At 31.6% G+C, this 24,290-nt stretch overlaps 1 protein-coding gene across 1 annotated transcript in view; it reads right to left on the bottom strand.

Moving 5' to 3' along the window:
- Positions 1 to 14,537: 14,537 nt before the first annotated feature.
- The window catches only part of scrt (scratch), a 51,538-nt gene continuing 41,785 nt past the window's right edge, over positions 14,538 to 24,290 (bottom strand). Inside the window, exon 2 of the mRNA XM_077445476.1 lies at positions 14,538 to 15,682. Coding sequence (XP_077301602.1) covers positions 14,538 to 15,682 — 1,145 coding nt within the window. The remainder of the gene's footprint in view (positions 15,683 to 24,290) is intronic.

The raw sequence follows: 24,290 nt of genomic DNA, 5'->3' as shown, positions 1-24,290 counted from the left end.
CATAATAAACACACATAGAAATCGCATCATTTTTATCAAATGAGTATAATAATCACCCTATATAATGTATATATATATATATGTATTTAATTACATTTTAATATTGAAAGTAAAATGGGAAAACATCAGAAGTAACAAAATCGTCGGGTGGTTTTAATTTTTATAACATTAAAAAAATATTGTTTTTTTTTGTTCTTGATTTATTTTGGTTATACAAAACAAAAAGTGCCACTGCTAATTAATCAAATCTTACCGATCTGCATCTGCACGGTGTCAGGGTAGATCAGGAAACATTTCAAAACATCAGACCCTCGGATTTTTCAATAGGAAAAAATCTTCATTTTTTTTTTATAAATACTGGATCAATGATGACCTGTCGCACTATGCAGACTTGTCAGTTTAATAAAATAAAATATGAATAAAATTCGTTCAGAATGAATATATATTTAAATAAGTATATATATAATGTGATTTACATACATAGATTATGAAAAAGAAAAAACAAATCACTAAAATCTATCAAGAGCTATTCAAGGTATACTTAAGTATGTATATCGCTCGAGGTGCTGCAAAGCCCGCTAAAGTATTTTTTTTTTGAATATTTTTTTTTTTTGTTTGTTTGATAATAAACATGTCATCTATAAGCAAGTACACAATAATTTTTCGCATTTTATTAATATTTCTACGCAATTAATGATTTATTTCTGCTACAACATGATAATCACAATAAGAATAATGGTAATAAACTACTGGCAAATACAACCGCACAAACACGGCAGGTGTTTTCAAATAAAAATTGTTAAAGGTTTCAATGGCACTTTATTGTTAATTCCAGAACTCAGTTCTGTCACAAAGTGAATCATTGCCATATTATTCAGGGCCAGCGCAAGAGCTCTTTCCAAACACACTAAAAGTTGTGTTTCAATTATTTATTATTTATCAATTTGTATCACAAAAGGAAACGTGTGCTTTAAATGTTTCAGCCTATGTAAATATTTATATAATCCAGAAAATGCACTGATTGAGAAAATGATTTTTTTTTACGTTTTTCTATTTATTTGGTCAAAATAGCAATGCGCCCCCCAGACAATGATGACTTGATTTTTTTTTAATTATCTATTCAACATACTTTGTAATTGTTTATTTATTTTTATTTTGCCGACACCTGCAGTGTTTTTAAGAAATGCAATTTAGTTAAAAAAAATGCACTTTGCAAAAATTAACGCACATTACACAATAATAAAAAACAATATGGATCGCAACAGCAAACGTAATTTCTTTCAATATACATATGTTTTAACCAGCACATTTCAAAAATTATTCATTTAATCAATAATCAAGTATGCATATTGAAATGTGCAAATTCTGGTTTAGGTTTTGGTTTAAATATTTTTCCTCTTGTTTATACAATATATCAAAATATAATAAAAAAAAGCTCAGGCGCTGGCTCTTCACATAGTCTGAATTTTATGAAAACAAAAAGTTGTCTGTATTAAATAATAATAATATTTATTTATATAAGTGTGTGGGTGTGTGTTGTTTTTTTTTTGGTTATTCAATTTTGCATATTATATTATATATAATAAGTTTCTAAAAAGGAAACAATTATTTGGTATTAGGAATCATAACCATTAATTACATTGTTCATTTTATAAGAATCATGGCATAACACATGGAACAAATACAATGTACAAATGAACACGAAATAAATTAATAATAAATAAATAAATAATACACGCATATGATGTTAAACATCGTGAAATACAGAGACATGCTTTTACATATATATCAATAATAATCAGTTTTTGTATTTTATTTTCATATTTTTTCACACCATAATACTTTGTATTATCGTCACTAATGTTAATCGTATTATAAATATTACTAAACATTTAGATATATTATATTTATTTTTAAATAATATAGAGTAAAACTAAAATATTTTAATGAATGTACGGGGGTAAATTGTTGCAACTTAAATTATTTATTATTACAAACAAAAAACGTTAGAAAAACAAGAAAAACATTACAAGAGTACGCGAAAGTATCTATAATCTATATAAATAACATTTAAGAAGCAATTTTTACAATATATAGTTTTTCAATGTATATATGTATGTATGTTTATACTAATTATGCATCTAATTATCATCTACATTTACTTAATAATTAATTGTTTTCTTACATTTAATGAATATTCATTTATATTTAACATCTATTATTTTTATATTTTTTAAATATTTGGTTCGAATACTTGTAGACATCATCTGTAAATATCATTATATCAATCTAATCATAAATATTTTTTTTAAATACAAAAATACAGCAATGGTTAACTGACATTAATATTAATAAGGAAAATTGAACAATTACACATATTATTTTAATTTTTTTTTTTAATTTTTATAATTATGTACACGTAAATGTTTCAAATTCCTGGACTGGTTTTTGCGAAATAATTACTAATATTACTAATCGCCTAATGTATTCCATACATTCGAATAAATTAAATATATTAAACGTAATTGAATCGTTTCATTAATTTTAATTTAATTTTTATATGTTTATAAATATTTATAATTTTAATTGAGTGAAACACTACATTTATTTAAAGTATATGTATATATAAATAAATATATACGTATGTATGTATGCATGTATAATAATAATTATATTTTTTCAACTATCCGGCTGGTACCGAATTATTGTTCTATATAATCGACGGTTCACAGACAATGAATACATAAACACTGATAATTAATAATTGATCCGAAATTGACAGTTAATAATTAGTTAATTACATTTTTTTTATATTTATAAAACGACCGATCGAGAGCGATCGTTCGCTACCGAGCACTTGCATAGTCCCAAGTGGTTAAATAATAATACCACTACACTGTGGAGGGGGTGGTTTAAGGGTTAAATAAATAAACGAAACGAAAAAATAATACAAATTTATGTATGTACATACGCTATCGATTTGGTGTTACTATTCGATGTGGAAGCTTTGGTCACCTAAATTTCGATCCGTCCGTCATCACCTACTACATATTATCCTTAATACTCATGTCCATGCACATTTTTTAAATATTTTATTATAATATTAAATATATTGCTGAAAATTTATTGCGTTGCGAAATTTTTTTTCACGTTTTAGTTGGTTAATTTTTTTTTAATTCGATGCCGAAAATTATTGCTTTTCTCTAATTCTAAAATCTAAAGTTTATAAAATATCAATAATTTTTTATTATTATATAAAATTTTTTTTAAATTTCGATTCACTGAAAGTAGCCACTTTCGATCTACGACAATTTTTTCTTCACATTTTTTTTTAATATAACAATTTCACTAGCTTTGTTAAGCTCCTTCGTTCACCTTCATTGAAAAATACCTCAAAATTAAAATTAATTTTTGTAAATATATACGAATGCATGTATGTATGCATTTTTAAGACCAAAAAGACATTTTTAATTTCATTTATCCACTACTTATTTTTTCTTCATATATTAATCCGAATCAGGCCAACGGGGACAGAAAATGATAAAACAAACAATATTTGTTGAATAAATAAAATTTTAATAAACAACAATTAATTTAATTTAATAAAAAAGTTAAATAAAAAATTCATATTATATTTTAGTAAATTTTTAATAATAAAAGATATGTTTGAATAATTAAATAATTTTTTTTTCTAATCAATTTGAAACACTTCCCGACCCCGTTGGAAAAAACGAACTTTAATATCACTTTCGATAGGTTTTTTCATTGAATTTTGAAACTGCATGGAACATGACGCACTACTACCTTACCCAGCGAATGTCAAATTGACCAATTTATTTTTAAATATTGCTTCCGTTTCACTACTAAATTTTTAAATACGATGAAAATTGGATAGAATAATATCTTTAAATTTACTTGGGAGAAAACTTTTATAGGATCAATTTCATACTTACAAATACGGTTACAAGTTTTATGTTTATGCTTTACTATTAATTACATTAGTTTTAACCTACCTTAAGTGTTATTTTAAATGTCTACGCGACCGACCATGGCCGCGAGGCCCTAAGTCACTCATGTCCGACCATGGCCGACGCTACCTAAAATTATTATTGCTTCTGTATACCCGGCATTTCCCGCAGTCGTTACATACCAACGAAAGTCACCAATCCTACGCAAACAATCCTTCGAAACCGTCGGGTAATAATTTTTGTTCAAAACTTTCGGGAGTCCGAGTTTTAAGTCACCTTTAAATCGACACGCGAGTGACAATTTTAATTTGAAAAAATAAATACAAATACGATGTATGTATATAATTGCTTTTTTATACGAATCACATTTTTCAATATAATAAATACGCACCTAACCCTTAAAAGGCGATAGGCAGAGTTGTGCGAAAGGAGGGGGGGGGGGAGGCCCGGGTGCCAAAATTGTCAAAATTGAATTTATTAAATGAATGCGAAAAATTCCCACATTTTAAAGTGAAATAATAAATGCAAAGATATTTTTCCTGACTTTGAATGAAATTTTTCAAATACATGAACCATTTTGAAGTTTTCTGATTAAAAACGAAATATGTATGATTTTTGAAGCACGGAGAGGTTGCAAGATTTTATGTTTTGCCCCGGGCGCATCTTTTTATTCGCACGGCTCTGACGTTGGGGAATATTTTTACTAAAATTTGAATAAAAACCATTGAAATGTAATCTTGATTTGAAGTATTAAGAATATTCACAAAATGTGTATATAATGAAGCTAATATACATGAAATGTTCTAAAATAATTAACGAACTGTAGAGAAAAAGTTTTGTTTAGATGATTTGATTTCGAATAAACTGTGTAAATATATTATATTAGTTTTTTGAAATGTAAATTAAAAAAAATATCAATATACAAATTGTTTAAAACATTATTTTGGAGACTTTTGAATACATCAATTTGAATGAAAATTCAATTTAGTTGAAAAAAAAAATCGTTTTTTATTCCCCAAATCGCCATTTTAAAGTTTTGTACGTATTACTAACGCTTAAATGGACCTAAAATCAAATATTGCTTTTTGCAGACAAGGCGATATTTTCATTGTATCCACTCGTGAACTGATTCGGTGGTAAAAATCGAATGTAAAATTCGGTGGTAAAAAGCGAGTTCTCAAAAGAACATATCCAAGTTGTTTAATTTCAACCCTAAAGGCACTTCAATCTGTAGATTATTATGCAAATAAACATGCTGCAATTTTTCAGAGCATTTTAATTTTTGAAAAGAAAGTTACATTCTTGTAGTTAATTTTGATTTGTTCACGAGAGATTACGAATGAAATTGAATATCGCCAAAAATGACCGTATAAACGGTTTATATTTATCGATAAAATTTTGATATTTTGATTCTATAGCTACATAAGCACATCTTTATGATAATTGCTTGTTTATCTGAAAAGTATCATATTTTAATGTTCGGAATAATTCAATTTTGAAACGTATTGTATGAGTTAAATTTTTTCTGCATTTGGTTGTAAGGATTGGTTTATTTTTAAGTATTTTTAAATTTAAATTTACTGGTCCAAAAAGTGACAGGAATTTTCGAAAATTTCACATCATCATAATATGTTTTTAATTTTTAAAATTTAAAATATTGCTTCTCAAATTTTGATTTATCACAAATTTTTAATTACGCTTGCCAAATTTAGCACTAATTTCAAATTTATAATAATCAATCCTTACGTAAGTGACATGAGATTTCGATACAAACAATTGACGATCGCTTATCAATACTTGACAGACCAGATGACCACAAACACTGTATTCATGGATCTTTTCTGTCGGTTTTCACGACCGAGTACCGCGCCAACCAAACTAAAAAAACTCATAAGACATGACATTTAGTTTACTGTTATACATCCATATTTACATATATATATTTATATTATAATATATATGAAATATATATTGTTTATTGTATATGTTTATGTGCAGATGCGTGAATTTCTAAAATGAATACATTATTTGTATGTATTTATATATATAATACTATGTATGTATATTTGCTGTAGTTTCTGCACGAATAATTTTCGACTGTCCTTGGAAATTAAAAGTATACAATTTTTTTAAAAATATTATGTTTTCTAGAAAAATTATACTACATACATATATGTAATAGTTGGTAAAAACCCGAATTTCGTACTGTGGTCATATTTTCGAATTGTATTTTTTGAAAAAAATTATATGTAAGAGAAATGGCCTTAAAATTATGTACATTGTATACATATAAAACTAGAATAAAATAATCTTTGCGTAATAAAAATCATGAAATCGCGATAAAATTAAAAGTGTGTAAAAAGCGTCTCAAGATAAAATCAATTTTTCGAAATAAAATTCATGTTGTCTGGAAAAATTATATTACGTATGAGTAATATTTGGGAAAAAACGTAATCTGGTCATATTTTCGATTTAAATTTTTTGCAAAAAATTATATGAAAAAAATATGTGGCCTGAAATTACAAAAATAAGACTCGAATAAAAATTTCAGAAAAAAATAATCTTGACGTAATAAAAGTCATAAAAACGAATATATATGTAAAATCGTTTAAAGATAAAATCAATTTTTCTATATGAAGATAAATCATATTTTTTTCTATATGAAGCGTGAAAGTTTCAAATTCAGAGTAAAAGTAATATTATAGCGATAAAATCGAATTTTGCCAAGAAAAGTAATATTTTCATAAAATAAATCGAAATATCGAGTTTTAAAATCGATAACGGTCGTATATTCGGGATAAGCCTCAATTTTAAATTGCTTATCGATTCCTTTCCTTTGAAAATTAACAGACACAAGGCTAGTATTATTATATGCATACATACAATTCTACATATATGACCCGTGCAAAAACACTTCGTACCTGTAGGTTTATTAAATGATTCTCTTTTTTATTATTATTACATATTTAATTATAATATTATATTTTCTTAATTAATAGAATTCGACGGTCGGTAAGAACGCATCCTTTATACTAATTAATACTCGATCTCCAAATACATGTTATACATTAATCGCGGGTAATAGGGGTTGTGTGGGATAAAGAAGGGGTTGAATTATTCTATACAGATTCGCACACAATATGTACATACATATACATACATATGTCGGTATATCATCACATTTCCTTTTTTTTTTCTTTCAAAATATCATAAAGTTGTCACCACATTATGTCAATAGTCATTTGTATGGCATTTTTACAAGGCAAACGCGCACTGATTCTAAAAAATTATATGCTTGTTCATTATATCATACTATTGATACTGATAAAAAAAAATAGATATATATGAAACCAATATCGAAAGGATCGCATCTACATATTAACTTTTCACAACTTTGGCTTTTTATTTGATTTAATTTTGAAACTATTGATTTTTCAATTGATTTATACGAATACTGACGAGTTTAATACTGACATCTATTATTAATCTATCTATGTATGCATGTTTTTAAAATATATTTTTAAAAATGATTTTCAAATACGCTATTGCCAAAGTTGTGATTGATTTTTTTTATTTATGTTTGAAAATAGGTGATATCATCGCGCGATAAGCCTAGCATCTCGAAATTCTAATCAACGATAAAAAATAAATTCAATTTCATTTATTTCTATCATTAATTTGGTGTCATTTCATCTTAAATCGTTAATTTTCACACTGTCATATTTTAGTAATTATTATATTTAAAGCCTACGATTTTTTTATTTTTTTTATGTTTCGAAAATCGCTAGAAATTAAAAGAAAATTAAATGATTTTATGCAGTGTTCCCCAAACTGTTTTTTTCAACTGACTTTATTATTTTTTTTATTTGTTATCAATATTTGATTGCGTTCATATTTATTGATGATTTTGATTTAAAATAAAATAATTGACTTTTATAGTTTTGATGCATTTAAGGGTAATTATTAAATCCAAATAATCGAACATGGAAGAAAATTTCATGCAAATTTATGTAAACTTAAATAAGCAAAAGCTAATTTCTATTAAAATTCCATTTGATTATAATCAAAAAAAAAAAAATAATAAAATGGAAAATTTATTTTTGTTACACTGGATACAGTTTGTGAAACACTGATTAGATATTTTTGAGAATAAAATTAATTTTGATTTCTGTTAAAAAGAACGTTTAATTAGCCTTAATTTACATTGATAAATTCAGCCTAGAGTAAATAATATAAATCCGTTTTATTATTTGTGAGTAGTTTGTTTAATATTATATGAATTCAGATTTATCTCTCGTTTGTAAGCTTAACTCAAAAGTAATATCTGAAATTTGATGTTTTTTTTTTGTTATTAAATTTTATTTTTATGTGAACGAAAAGAAATAATATAACGCCATATATGTACTATCTAATTTCCTAAACTTTCATAAGACGTGTGTTTAAATATAATACATACATATATATTATACTAATAAAAATATAACAACACATTGTATTTTACATATAATTATAATTTTTTTTAATCCTCTACATGTGCACTTTAAATGTTCACACGTATGCGAAATAATTGAGTTATTATTTGTGATGACATACGTATATATTGAATATAATACTGACAGAGTGACTTTGCGCAAATGTTTGTTTTTGTTTTATTTTTTAAACATAATGTGGGTTTACATACATATTTATATCAATCGCCTTTCCATATACCGAGTGTTTGGATCGTTAATTATAACACTGATTATACATACGAAAATATTTTAATCGACGCGTATGCCAATGGTTTAAACGTAAGTCTACTTTTCTATAAATTAAATATTTATAATACTTGTGAGAAAATAAAATATTTGGCTAACACTAAACGCTTACACGCACTGGGGTATGTACGCGTCAAATTGTTATTTTAATTATATTTAAGACATAAATATTTAAATATTTTGAAACATCATATGTCAAATGGGACGCAACCTATATATACAACTGCATGTATTATAATTATAATATTTTACATTTTTTTAAGTAAATTCAATCCCCGAAATCATCCAAATATTCATGCTTCCGTTACCTATTCATGTTTACGTTATGTAAATGTATTCGTTTTTTATTTATACGTATTTTTTTTGGTAAGGCTTCTTTCTAAGTTCTAGTTTTTCCCCTTCTAATTATTCGAAAGTTTGATGTTATACATGTATATATTACATGTAAGTGAAATCATGTATGTATGTACATATACATGTGTAAGAATCGGTCAAAGGAACATTTTTTATGACATTTATATATATATATATATATATTTATATGGTAATATATGTACATATATATACTTGCTTAAGTAATCAAAGTTTAATTTAGGTACGAATACAAAAGAGATACTTTTTTAAAATATTATATTACGTTTATATCTACTTTCCTACTTCTATGTATGGTAATAATAGTTCAATCATAATTTAAAGCTTGTAAAATATACACCAACGTATATTTTATAATTTTTAATTAGTTTTTTTAATTTTGAGATCTTCTTGTGATAGCCGATCTATGTTTTTACAACAATAATATGTACAACTTATCGACAAACACTTTTAAATTTAAATTTTTGACTAGTTAAACACTCATCGCTATAGTTTTATAATAATGAAATCAAAATATTTATATGAAAATAATAATAAAAAAGCACACCACACGCTAAATACTAGTGTTTATATTCTACGGTTAAACATATATTTTAATAAATAACTTATGTATGAGTAAACAAATACTGATCCTTCGAAAGATCGAACCGGAATGTATTGAAGTATGATTAATTCTATCTATTTTGCGTATAAATTAAATTAATGAAAAGTTACATATTTATACAAGTATTTATAGGGGAATTGACACAATTCATTCGTTAAATTATAATAATATAAATTGGACGAAAATAAGGCGCGAGTAGGTACCGAAAATAAAATATAATAACTGAATAAATAAATAAAATTAAACTTAGGTTTGAACATTTGACTTTGAATGGATCGATCGACTCAAATCGTCTTTTCGAGTTTTAGATAAAAACAATAAGTACCTTAAAGGTGGTCCGTATATGTATATATGTTAATAGTGGTTTTCAACGTATATTAACTTTGGGAAGAATAGAAATACATCAGGAGGTAAAATTTTGCTGAATGCTATTTAAAAAAATCATTATTAATTATAAAACCAGCTGTTAATTTTTAATTAAAATATGAGTTGAAGTGTTTTATATTTATCTGAAGTTCTATAGTAAGTTTTGAATCACAGGGAATATATATTTTTTAAATTGAAGAGTGGTATTTGTATCTTAACGACTTTGATTTGTATTATAAATAAAGCAATCCCGTACTTGAATTTTTTTCTCAAAGCAAACGTTGAGAAAAATAACCAGTTTGTGTACATAATAAATAGTTGTTGAAGGACCACCTCTCGAGTACAAGAAACTTTCGATTCAATTCTCGTATAAATTTGATGCCTTTCGAAATATAGTACTCGAAAATTCGATCGGTTTGAACAGAGTCAACGTCATGGCATTGTTCGGGAGACTCAAATAAACAAGAAAACAAACAGAGAAAAAAATAAAGCTCAACAACAATGAAACGACACAACGTGCCTGTTTCAACCGGGAATGGTGGGTTTCTTGAAAGTTGGCCCTAATCCGACATTGTGGGGTTGAAACACCCCGCAGTTTTATAAGCCGCGGCGCATAAAACGAGACTTAAGCTACCCTTACATTTACGGACTTAGCATTCGGGTCAGATGGAACGGATGAGTATTAAAACGGAGGACTTAAACACTAAAAATGGTTATGTGGGGTTGAGAGGGGCGAGATCGGAAAATGAGGGGCTTTGGACGTTGTTGGACCTAAGGCGCGAGCCAAACTTGAGGTTTTGAAATCTACCGAAAAACCACTCGACTGTGATGACTTAAACGCCGTCTTCAAATTTAAACGCATCCCAAGAAAATTTAATTAAAAATATCAAAGATAAGACCTTTTGATACTAAAAATGTAAGACGATAGAAATATTACAAACTATTAGAAAAATCTTCAATTATTATATTTACATATGTAATATCTAAAACATTAGTAATGTTTGTCATCGTCTTAAGCTGCCCATTGATGGAAGGATTTGTTGGCAGACAAGTCTGTCGATAAATCTCTAACTAAGAAATTCAACCCTGTGGCAGACAAATTATTCGAGTCTTTTGTTGGACTAAATATTTTCTGTGAAATTCAATTTTGATATCAAAAAGATGTTTATTTGAAAAGTTTGGTTCATTATTTAATATTTTTGTGAGTATTTTTTTTACCATCACCCGATCGATTGTGTATTTGTTCGTTGCTGAGAAACAGCTACGGCAAAAATTCAATGGGAAAGTCTTTCGTAGAGGCTTATCGACAGTAGAGAAATCTTTTCGTCAATGGTCTACCGTACATTTTTAAAAACACAATTACAGACACTGGTTTTATAATCTATTAGGTATGTATTTTACATATTTACATTGAAAACGAATGATAACTATCTAAAGAGTTGAGTTCAAAATTGAAGACTTTATCTTTCTGTTGAGTTTTAGCTTTATTATCTACAAATAATCAGACTATATTAGCTCAAACGCATGGTGACGGATCATGTCTATGTGTCATCGATTTGAAAGTACAAGTAGTCGCGTTTTGCATCTTTCAGGTGGCAGATTTGAACCAGTTGTAAACATAGGTCACCGTAAAACGCGTTACTGTTGCAAAATAAGATAAATAAACCCTTCATACACTTCACGAAAAGAGCACATATGTATCTATGGACGCCTTCACCAACGATCATTTAAATTTTAATTATATTTTTTTCCATATATTATTTTCGATTAATTTAGATAATTTTCATGTCAATAGTTGCTAATATTTTTAATTTTTTGTAAAGTTTGTCTACAAAAGATAATTATTATTTTCAGACTCGTTCACATTATATATACAAAAATTTTCGTTGGAAATCGTAATATGCTGCTGCTTAACGTTACGTAAATGCTTCGTTCGCTTTTAATGTATTTTAATTTCATTTAGTTTGGACTAGTAATTTGTGACTAGATAAAATCAGTTTACTACCGTATAATGGGCATAATTGTGTAACATATTTTTATTTTATATCCTATCCTATATTGTATATACTAAAGAATATACATATATGTGTTTCTATACATATACATATATACGCATATATAAATAAATACCCTTATGTTCGTAACATATTTAATATAATATATATATTTTTTATATTATATATATTTTCTATTTACATAATTATGAAATTTTATTCGTTGTGTATAAACCGTTGCACAAGTTCGATGAAGAACTGTTTTAAGAAGAAATAAAATGTCTTTGTTATTTATAGAAAGACAAACGAAAAAAAAGACTAGATTAGTGGTGCGACTAGAGGCAAAAGCGGTTAGCATGCTTTTCAAATTATGCAATACCTGTTCTTATTCTATTCATACGTTTTTCGTTCAAAAACCAATGCTAACCGATATGGTGCGACTATTCTAATATTCTAAATAGGCTATAGTTATAAGTAAGTGCTTTTTAGAAATCGGATCGACGTGATCCAATTGTTATATATATAAATATATATATATATATATATTTACATATATAATATATATTAAAATGGAAGAATAGTTCGAGTGTTTTCGAGAGCGTACAAGGAATAGGAAGTTAATCAAGCAAGAAGAAACCAAAACGAAATGAAATCAAGAGGTGTGAAAAATAGGCGATAAGTAGTCATTTTCTTTTCTTCCTAAAAAAATTATTTTTTTACCTACTCTTTTATATCTAAATTGCCCATTTATAACAGGCTGTATATCTAAGCCCCTCAATGAGAGTTGGACGTTTTTCAATTTACCTTTCAAAAATTTTTTAGTCTAAACAAATCAAAACGATATAAAAATTTTTTACGACGCATTCCCTCGATTTGTATGATCTCGATGCAAAACCGAAAATATGAACTATTTGATCCCTGTTTTATTTCATTTTGTTTATTTTTTTTATTTATTTTTTAATTGGTTTTATGTCATTTCGGTTTGCGTGATTCGTCATCATGTTTGAAGTGAACCGACTGCACGGGCAGCTTGCGACGATCACAATAATATCGATCACTTTAATATAAGCGGTCAATCTTCATTAGCGATTATTAGAGGCAATCAGCAAAACCAACGGCACGGTTCACATCAATTCTGGAGCTATTTACAGCGATTTGTGTAATTGTTTGCTTATACAATACCACCTTGGGATTTAAACACATATTGAAACACCTCGCTTTAGTCTACATACGTACGTACATACATATATAGAACTCCAGAATATTCTTGAACCAAAATTTTAATAGTGCACATATTCAAAGTGTAACAAATTTCAAAAAGACTTTAGTTTTTTATTTGGTTATAATCGGAAATAAATACATCGGAAATAAATACGTTCAGTGACAGTATTTGAGTATGTTTCTATTCCAACAATTCCCAACTGGGACACTAAAAAAATTTAATAATATTTTAGGGGGTGCAAAATTACTACAAATTTTACCATCAATGCTAAGGGAGAAGATTTAAAGAAAATTTAAAAAGAAGTAACAGTTAAGACAACTATGTAATTGCAGACATAGACAGTTTAGGATAGCCGTTTTTTGTGTCGCAAACTTCGAAACTTGTTTAAATTTAATTATCAAAGTACTTGGAAATTAATTCCTTGTAATGATCTGTCGGTCTAGCCAAAGATTTGCATTAAAGAAGAGTGGATACAGAACTTTTTGTTGCAAACGGTATTAAGGGGTGCAAAATTACTGCAAATTTTACCATCAATGTTAAGGGAATATTTAAATGTATACGAGATTGATAAGGGCAGCTGGAGTGGGAGCTTATTGAATTACAAAAATTGTATATGAGGGTTAGCATGTTTTGAAGTGGAGTCAAAAAATATTGGGAACCATTATTTATTCGATGCAAGTACTAGTTTTACAAAAACAATAGATGAGAAAGTATAATTTTCATATTTGATTAAGTAGTAACCAGGTGCAAAGTGAGCAAGTTCATGAAATGTGAGCACTGTCGCCGTGACGTCTGTATGATGCTAGTTGATAATAAATAAGCCTTTTGTATGAATGTATGTATGTATGTAGATGGATTATTTTAGAAGACGATGTTTAAATTTTCAATGACTGTTATATTTATTAAATGTTTTGAGAGTAACCAAAGTACTATCTGTCTGTTTTGAAATTTGTTATACGGTGTGTTTATTTTTCGCCGGAGAATACCTACCGTTGGCGTCAAAGTTTCGATCGTAAATCGGACAAATCGAGGAACGTCCGCATGAGAAGTAATCAGTAAAGGTATTTTTAGCACAGGTAGAATAAATGATATAGAGAGCGGCCGCAAGCGTCCGCGTCGCGGATGAACGGCGGATCTCTTCCATCCGCGCGTCCATCCCCGTCGCGAACGCACCCTTAGGAATCGGAGTGAAGGATTCGATCGGATCGGCCGCGCAGGGGTGGATGGATGGGTGCAAACGGATTAACGGGTGAATTAAACGCTGTCGTACGCCTGCTGCTGCTGCAGTTGCATCTCGTCGGACTGCTGCGACTGCGGCTGGTCGGGATCGGCGTCATCCCGACACGCTGACTCCAGATGCTTGTTGAGATAGCTCTTGAGAGCAAACGACTTGTGACACTTGATACACTCGAAGTTCTTGTCGTGAGAGTGGGTCTGCATGTGAGCACGCAGATTGCTGCGATCGGCGAAGGCTTTGCCGCAGTGCGCGCATCCGTAGGGTTTCTCCCCGGTGTGGCTGCGTAGATGACCCTGCAGCAGCCACGGCCGGGAGAACAACTTTCCGCACACTCCGCACACATGGGAAAGCTTATGGGTGAGCACGTGCATGGCCAGAGCGGGCATGGACACGTAAGCTTTGCCGCAAGTCATGCACTTCTTAGCCGCCATTGAGTCTAGCGAGCGGTGGGTCTGCTTGTGCCGTGACAGGTTCGATGATGTGGCGTACCTCTTACCGCACTCGCTGCAGGTGTACTTGGTCTTGCTGTCGGTTTCGACTACCTTGTCGACGACGGGGCTCGGGGTCGCGTTCTTCCTCTTCGATCTGCCATCGCTGACGAAGAATGCCTCGTAGGTGTAGGCGACAGTCTTCCCCGAGCGGTACTCCTGTTGCGTCTTGCCCTCCTCCCACTCGCCGCTTGGTTGAACGGACTCGTCGATCACCAGCTGGGGTGGAGGAGGTACTAGTGGTGGTGGTGGTGGTGGTGGTATTGGTGGTGGTATTGGTGGTGCTGGTGGTGGTGCTGGTGGTAGAAAGGCGGTGCTCTGGCTGAGGTCTAGTATGGCGTGAGCTGCGTGGAGGTCCTCCTCAGCCGGTACCCTGAACTCCGTCACCCTGGTTGGTCTGTCGTCCAGCGAATACGGCCTGTATATATCCTTTTTTTTGGGAGGCAGAGACAGAGCCGCGCCCGTGCTCGTGAAGCACATGGCCAGGGATTTTCGGGTTGGGGGAGGCGGGGGCGGCGGATTGAATGGTCGAGCATCCACTGTCTCCGATGGCGCTTGGAGGGTCGCGTACGTCGGCTGAGACACAGGTGATAGAGTTGTCACGCTCGACTCCTCGTGGTCCGATCGAGGTAGGTAGGCGGTGAAGTGCATCGATGATATCTCTCCACCATAGCCTGCAACAAACACAAAAATGTTTCTTTTAAATATTGAATTGTAAAGTGGAAAATAAAACTAAACCAAAGATCGTTTCATATACACATTAGCCAGCAGTATGGGCCGGGCTGTATGAGCCGGGATGCACCGCTCAACTCGCGAACAACTTGGTTGAGGGCGACCAGACCAATGCATGCAGGTAGATGGCACATGCCGCACCCGTCAACTTGTTTGTCGCACACATTTCCATACATTTTTTCGTGTCGCGAGACTAGTCGGCCGACAAAGTGCGACACGGTGCGGCCCGGGGATGCGGTGCATCCGCTCTAAAATCGCCAGACAAATTGAACGACAGATTAACGGACGGCTGCTTTAAATGCAATTCTCGTCTTCTTGAATGATAGATTGCACATCAGATGACGGATAACCTTTCGATGTGCACAGATACAATTATTAAAATGGTAATTATTAAAATTGAGTTGCATCTTTCAGGCGGGTTTAATAAAAGAAGATTTGATAAGTTCCGAATCTTGCCTTATTAAACTCGCCAGAAAGATCCAACTCAATTTTAATAATTGCATCTGTGCACATCGAAAGGTTAGTCGTCATCTGATGTGCAATCTATCATTCGAGAAAACGAGAATTACGTTTAAAGCTGCCGTTCTGTTAATCTGGCGATTTTAGAGCGGATATACTAAACCCGCGGCCCGGCCCTATGGCTCGGTGGGTGCGTTTATACTTAGCACCGAGAGAATACTGAGTGCGATCGCGTGCTAATCTTTAATACTGCTGGTTAGTTAGTTGACCTCAATTGAAAATAATTTATTCTGAGTATATCTGTAATGCTACTGGTCAGACTTGGATATTTGTGACTCCAAGTCGATCGTTTCCTATCAGAGTTCACCAATTTATTTGATTTTCATTGTTGAAACGGTTCCTCAAATTGGCAAAAATCATCCTAGCCGCTGTCACAAATATCTGAATTTGATTTATTTACAATATGTAAAAATTTATGTACAAGTCTAAATCCATAGACGTCTCAATGGATTAATTGATTAATTGTGAATTTGGTGCTCTTCAGCCTCTCAAAATACAGTGATTTATGTAATAAATAAAAATGCTGTAATGTTTGTAATTAATTATCTAGGAAGGCGCATTGGGGTCTACCTGTCAGGCCTTCCTGGTATACAAATACATATATACCTATATATTATTATTATATATATATATATGTATGTAAAAAATAAAATACATACATATAATAGCTCAAGTTTGCTTGTGGTAACGCTATAAGACGCATATGACAAAAATATATAAAAACGGACGGGATATGTGTGGGCTAGTGAGAATGTATGTTTGTACATACAAATATAGATATTTCAAAAAACAAAATTTTATAATTTATTTATTTAAAATTTCGATTTTGATTCCGATTCCTATTCTGGTTCCTGATTCCTATTTCAGTTTCAATTCCCGATTTATATTCCGGCTCCGATTTCAGTTCTAGTTCCCATTTCAGTAACGGTTCTGATTACGATTCCTATTCTGGTTCCGATTGAGTTACCGATTCCCGATTCCTATTTCAATTCCAGTTCCTATTCCGGTAGCAACTTAGGTTACAACTTCAGTTCCGGTTCCTATTACGATTCCAATTCCTGATTCTAATTCCCGATTCCAATTCCTATTCCTATTCTGGTTCCGATTTCAGTTGTAACTTTAATTCCGACTTCCGAATTAATATATGCTCTTTTAGTACATTTATGTATATATATTGTATTAGTAAAACATTTGTCAATATGAATATAGATTTTATTATTTTAATAATGCCCATGATGGTATTTCAGCACTAGTACCTTTCATATCGTTTTTTAAAAAGTTTCAGACCAATCCATTAAGCAGCTTAGGGAATGAAAAAATCTAAAAGCAATTATAAAAAACCGTCGAGACAACTATGTACATAATTGCAGACATCGACAGATAGGATTGCCGTCTTTTGTGCCGCAAACTTCCAAACTTCATTCAATTTAATTATCAAAGTACCTCTCGGAAACGCATCCTGGAAATAAATTTATTGTAATGATCTGTTGTTCTACTCGAAGATTTCCATTAAAGGAGAGTGCACACGACACTTTTTGTCACAAACGGTTAAATTCCCCGGCGTCTAATTGACACTGCAACTTTTGAAACGAACTGCATTGAACGAAACTGCAACTTCAACCGATCCGAGTGAACCCTTTCTCGAATTATTCATATAGTCGTCTCTCGGTAGTGCAGTTCGTGTTTTGATATTTTTCGATTTTCTTCATACCGGGATGTGTCCTGAGGGGACAGCCTACACTCAGAATCCCCTCCCCCTCTTAAACTTCCAAGCTCCCGTTTCCATCTCACATGGCTGTCGGATGTTTTCCAACTAAATGGAATTACAAATCTACGAGTGCAATCAGAGGTCAGACGAGACGCCTCAAGGGAGGGAGCTAGTCTCGCCATCTAACCCTCAACCATCAATACAGTCACGATTCCATCAGATCATCTTTCAAATGGACTGATCCATAGATTTGCGGCGACTTTGGGTCAACGATCCCTCCTGTTTGTGTACGACGTCTATCTGGATTGAAACACACTTCATTGATTGTCTTAAGCTAAGATTAATCTGCCGATACTCACATACATTTATACATATGTATATATATACATACATTTAAATAGTATATTATATATATAAAGATCTTATAAGATTGAAGGTTTCATATGTGATATTGAATATTCGAAATTTTTATTCTAATCCGATAAAAAAGTATGCATAAGAAATGTTTTCAAAACCGCAAAATTTGATAATGGTGGCAAATTCTTTTGCAACCAATAAATGGTCAGTGCATTTGTATGAATTAAGAAACTTCATTATTGATCATTTTGACAAAAGAAAAATATAATTATTTTTTTCTATGGTTGTATATAGTCAACAAATATTTATAATAATGTGATGCTTAACGACGCTATGTCAGTATTACTTGAAGTTCAAAAATTCTTTTATTTATGAACATATTATGTATGGTGTCCCGTCATTTCCGCGCGACAAAGACGCGCCAACATTTCGGCACGGTACATCTGAGCGCGGCGTCATTTATGCGCGCCGGAATGTCAAAAAAAAAAAAAAATATTTATAAAGCACATGCGATTGATGCAGATGTCCTTTTCTATATCAAACAACTGGGAATTTAAGAAAAAATATAGAGAAAGAGGATGAAAGTGAAGAAACTATCAATAGATTTAATCATAGTACAGATAATGGTAGTTATACTCCAATATTTATTAATTTATTTATTTTGATACACAGAATTGACGTAGCGCCGAAATGTCGCGCGTCGAAATTTCGGTGCGATTTGGTCAGCGCGGAAATGTCGGGTTACAATTATGTATGTATGTATATATGTAGCTTAAATATATAGTATTCCATTCAAATAGTGGTAAAAAATTGGAATCATTGAACGCTTTTTCAATTAACTGACTCAGCTAAAATAAAGTTTGAAAAAGTTATCAGCAAGTCGTTGATTATTTAAATATGTATTCATCACATAAACTGGATCTATAATTTTTCAATCGTGACAAAAATTAATACAAATAATTCTACCGACCAAAAGTAGACAGAATGTGAATTAAAGAACGAGAATATTACTATAAATTATAGATCTGGAAAAGATCAATTTCGTTGACTATACTAATGGCAAGTGTTGACTATACTGATGACACGCAAATCTAACCTATCTACTACTAAAACAAACAAGAAAGTCCTTTCTAAAGACAACTTCATTACATGGCAACGAGTATAAATATTTGATATGGTAAAGTTGCTACGCTCGGAATCGAGTATACATTAAAAATATATAAGCATGTATTTTTAATTACATGCATATTATATGCAAATATTGCACCATTCCAATTTATTGATTTTAATCATTACAAAAGTTCAAAAGACCTTGCAATGGCGGAAATATTATACCTGCATACAAAAATATATATTTTCGTCAAATATAATCAAAATGAATGGAAAGGGTTGAAATAAATAACATATTAAATGCGAATACGTTTGAAATTAATAAATTTCATTCACTTGTTTATTAATATTTAATGTCAGTCGACGAATAACGGACGAGCCTTGAATCAGGCAATAATTTTACGCGTTTATTGAATGCTTCCATTAATTAATCAAAAACATCAATCAACACAATGATATCGTCTGCGAATGAAGCTGGAAATTAATCGCAAATTCATATTGTCGTTTTAATGAACACAATCGTTTGCGGAATACGAATTTCGCACGTAGCATCTAGCGTATTTTGTTCGGATGAATCATCATTCGCGTGGGATAATAGTGACTATTAGCTACGTATTGTGATACAAAGTGATTTCAGTGTGTTTTTAGATATTATTTTTAACTATTCAGCTGTGTTAAGGTTTTCCTGCGCGTGGGAAAAATATAAATTCATTTGTTTTGTATAAAGCGAATTTAAATTTTAAAAATACTTAATATGTATATATTATTTGAGATTAATATCAGTGTTTGTTAAATTCTGTGCAAGAAGATGATTGGCAAAGGCGCTTAAATTATTGCTACGGAGACTTCATAAATACGGTGAATTTTCACGATTTTATATTGCTTTATTTAATAATACCTGTATGCTAATTTTAAATATTAAATTTGGCTTCTTATGTTTCAGTTAAGGTAGGAGATTTAATTCAACTCGCGGATATAATTTACCTGTAAGCATTTTAATTTATTTTTATACATATGTACATTCATATCGGTAGCGTGCCGTCATTGGACTAGAGGGACTAGGTTAGTCCTCTAAAATCTTTTACCTAAAATTTAAAAATGTCAACAACTCAATATTACAATAAATTCAAATCATTATCTGTATTAACAGTTAGATTAACTAACTGTCAGAATTTAGTGTGTGACATTTGGCCGTAACATACATATGTACATATGTATATGTATATGAGCATTATAAAATAAACATTTTGTCATTCAATATATAACCTATCAGTGAAGTAAAAATATATATGAGAGATAATGAGAGTCTATAATGCAAATTTTATAAGATACTAGGTGAACCCGGCATGCGTTGCAATGCCACGATAACGCATGCAATTCCCGAGTAAAACTCGTGGTAATTTGACTTATCCAGCGTTGAACAACGGAAAAACGCAGGCAGCGAACGCATTTGAAATTATTCAATTTTTTGTTAATTTTACCCTAACAACGCAGGTGGAGACGCAAAAACATTTGAAATTATTGCGTTGCAATGCCACTCATTCCCGTTTTTCCCGTTTCCGTTCCCGTATATGGGTGATTTTTTGACAGAAACCATCGCGGACATACACACAATAACTCCTGTAAGTTCCATCGCAATCGGTTGAATGATATAGGAACGCATACGTGACAGACCAACAGACAAACATTGATTTTTATTATATACATACATACTCGCTGAACCGGGCGTGCGTTGCAATGCCAGAATAAGGCATGCAATACCCGTTCCCGTTCCCGTTTCAAGCGATGGTTGGAGCACAAATAACGCCTCTTCAAAGCCGTGTCGTCATAAACCAACTGGTAACGTGGTTACCAACGAACACATTTCCTTGACTGTACAATGGTGCTTCAAACTTTCGCGTCGGTAAAATCTTAATTACGAATATTATTATTACGAGATTATTTCCCGTTTTTTTTCACAGTAATCTTCCCGGACATGCATACAACAAATCCTGAAAGTCCCACCGTAAACGGTTGAGTGGTTTAGGAGCCTATACGAGACAGACGGATAGACAGACAAACAGACATTCAATTTTATATATATAGAAGATTATTGTATAATTCAATTTCACGTTAAGCTTCCCGGACATGCATACAACAAATCCTGAAAGTTCAATCATAATCGGTTGAGTGGTTTAGGAGCCTATTCGAGACAGACAGACAAACATTGATTTTTATATACATATATAGATAGTTTACAAAAATATATTTATGAATATTAATATGTATAAGACTTGACTAATTAAATTATTATAGATATCTTGCTATAATAACTGAGATTTTGTCTTATCCATTAGCTTAATGAAAGTATTACTGTTGCTGTTTCACAGATATTTGAATATTTAAACGTAATTGGCAATATTTTAATTTATTATTCTAATTTATGGAACTCCTTATATGTATATATGGACATCGTAATTGTTTGAGTGGTTTAGGAGCCTATACGATACAGACATACAGACAAACAGACACTCAATTTTATATATATAAATAGATATAGATAGTGTGAAAATATGACGAAAGATATACACACATACATATGTACTAACTTGTGGTGCGGTCCAATTGTATTTCGATTTTGACGAATTTCAGAATTCTCGGATATTTCCCTCAAAGCGACTCCTAAACTGTGTTACAGATCGAACGTGCCTTTGGCTTGTGTGCTATAAATTGCATTTTTGCGGTGTAAAAAGCTTTTGAATTGCCGTTTTCGCTCCATTACACGAAACTCGCGTCGGACTCTATCATGGAACTCAGATCGCTCGCTACCTAGCAGAGTCTTTTTAGCTGAGTAACGAACGCCATATCCCTGGGGCACGATACTTCCTCTCGTCCTTTATATCGCAGCCTCACACTGGAGCAGTGAGGTAAGGACGATTACCTCCACAAGCAATACTGGCCCGTGTTTGCAGACAACTCTAATTCCCTTCAATTCTACCAGACTGTCCACACTCATATATGTATGTATGTACGTAGTGTTCGGAAAATTGTTCGCAAATAGTTGCTCGTACCATCAATTTTTATTTTATAAAACAAGTAGAATACTGGTTTTTAAGCTGTATTTTTATGTTGAACAGTATCTAGGGATGTCAATTTACCGTCAAATTTAATTTTCCGGTGCCATCGGTTGTAGAGAAGTAATTGATTTTGATTTTTTAAATGCTTTTTATTATTACGAAATTATGTTCAGAATACATCTTATATCTATTTTAATAGCTACTGATCTACTGATCAATTTCTATTTTAAAATTTTTATTTAATTTTGTTAGTAATCATAGTATTATATTATTCTAATGTTAATGCTAATAGTAATAACAGTGGGTTAAGAATGAACGCAGCCAAGACAAAATTTCTGATTATTACCAAAAATAAAAAACTGGAAATGCCTCCCACACCACTAAAAATAAATGACAAAAACATTGAACTAGTGCATCAATATAAATATTTAGAATGCTGGTTGAACGACCAATGGGACCATTCACAAGAGATTAAAATCAGAATGGAGATGGCGCGAAACGCTTTCTTCAAGATGCGTGATCTCCTCTGCAATAGAGATTTCAATCTTGACCTAAGGAAGAGAATTCTACACTGCTACGTTCTATCAATACTTCTTTATCGGGTCGAATCCTGGACCATGACTCAAGCTGCAGAGAAAAAGCTGGCAGCATTTGAAATGTGGTGTTTCAGGAGAATGTTGAGGATCCCCTGGGTGGACAGAGTCCGAAATGATGAAGTATTGAAACGAATGAAAAGAAAACGAGAGTTATTAAGCGTCGTGAAGCGCAGAAAACTCGAATACCTGTGTCATGTGATGAGAAATCCGAAATATGAAATCATACAGCTCCTATTGCAGGGGAAAGTACAAGGGAAAAGAAGCGTTGGTAGAAGACGCATCTTATGGATGGGCAATCTCCGTGGATGGTACCAATGTGACTCCACAACACTTTTCAGGGCAACCATGGATAGAGAGAAGATATATGTCATGATATCAAACCTCCTACGAGGAGAGGAATAAAAAAGAAGAAGAAGAATGTTAATGCACAGCATAATAGGAAAAAGAGCTCAAAAACCTATTTAATATTCTTATAAATGCTCATAATACATCTAATACATAATATTAATTAAATACTATCTAAAGTCGATGACCTAAATCAGATTGTGTTTTGGTGTGGAGTATGACAAGGGTAGTGGATATAGTAGAGTGAGTGAAGAGATTCAAATGGCAATGGACGGGTCACGTAGCCATAAGAATGGGTGAAAGTTGGACAAAACAAGTGCTAGAATGATGTCCGAAAGATAGTGAAAGAAAGATTGCAAGGAATGTCGGTAGGCGAAATTAGAAAAAATGTGTGGTGTGGGATGGATGAGAGTTGTACAAAACACAGATGAATTGAAGCGAGTTGGAGAGGTTTCATCCAGCAGTGGATGTGGAATGGCTGTAAATGGTGATGATTTGAATAGAATGTATCTCTAGATCTTTCTGATTAGTGTTTTTATTAAACGTTTGGAGGTTAATCGTAAAATGAGCCGTTATATTCGAAAGTGGCAGAAGTTCAGTTCCAAAAACACTATTGCTGTATGACTTAATTCACAAATTATTATCACTTCTTTCAATTCGATGTGTCCGAAATCTCGGAAAAGTAGAATAAACGTACCACCAGTATTTTTAAATATTGTAAAACGCAAAACATTATATTTAATGCTTTACGAGATATTTCTCAAAATGAAGAACAGTGGACTTATGCCAATTTCAAATATAATATAACGGTTGAAATTATTATATTGTTAATAGATCGCCTATAGTTGATCCGCTGTAG

This window comes from Arctopsyche grandis, chromosome 2 (genome assembly GCF_051622035.1).
Source record: "Arctopsyche grandis isolate Sample6627 chromosome 2, ASM5162203v2, whole genome shotgun sequence".
Classification (NCBI taxonomy): domain Eukaryota; kingdom Metazoa; phylum Arthropoda; class Insecta; order Trichoptera; family Hydropsychidae; genus Arctopsyche; species Arctopsyche grandis.
The sequence above is the reverse complement of the archived record's forward strand: the minus strand, read 5'-3'. Positions and strand labels throughout refer to the sequence as shown.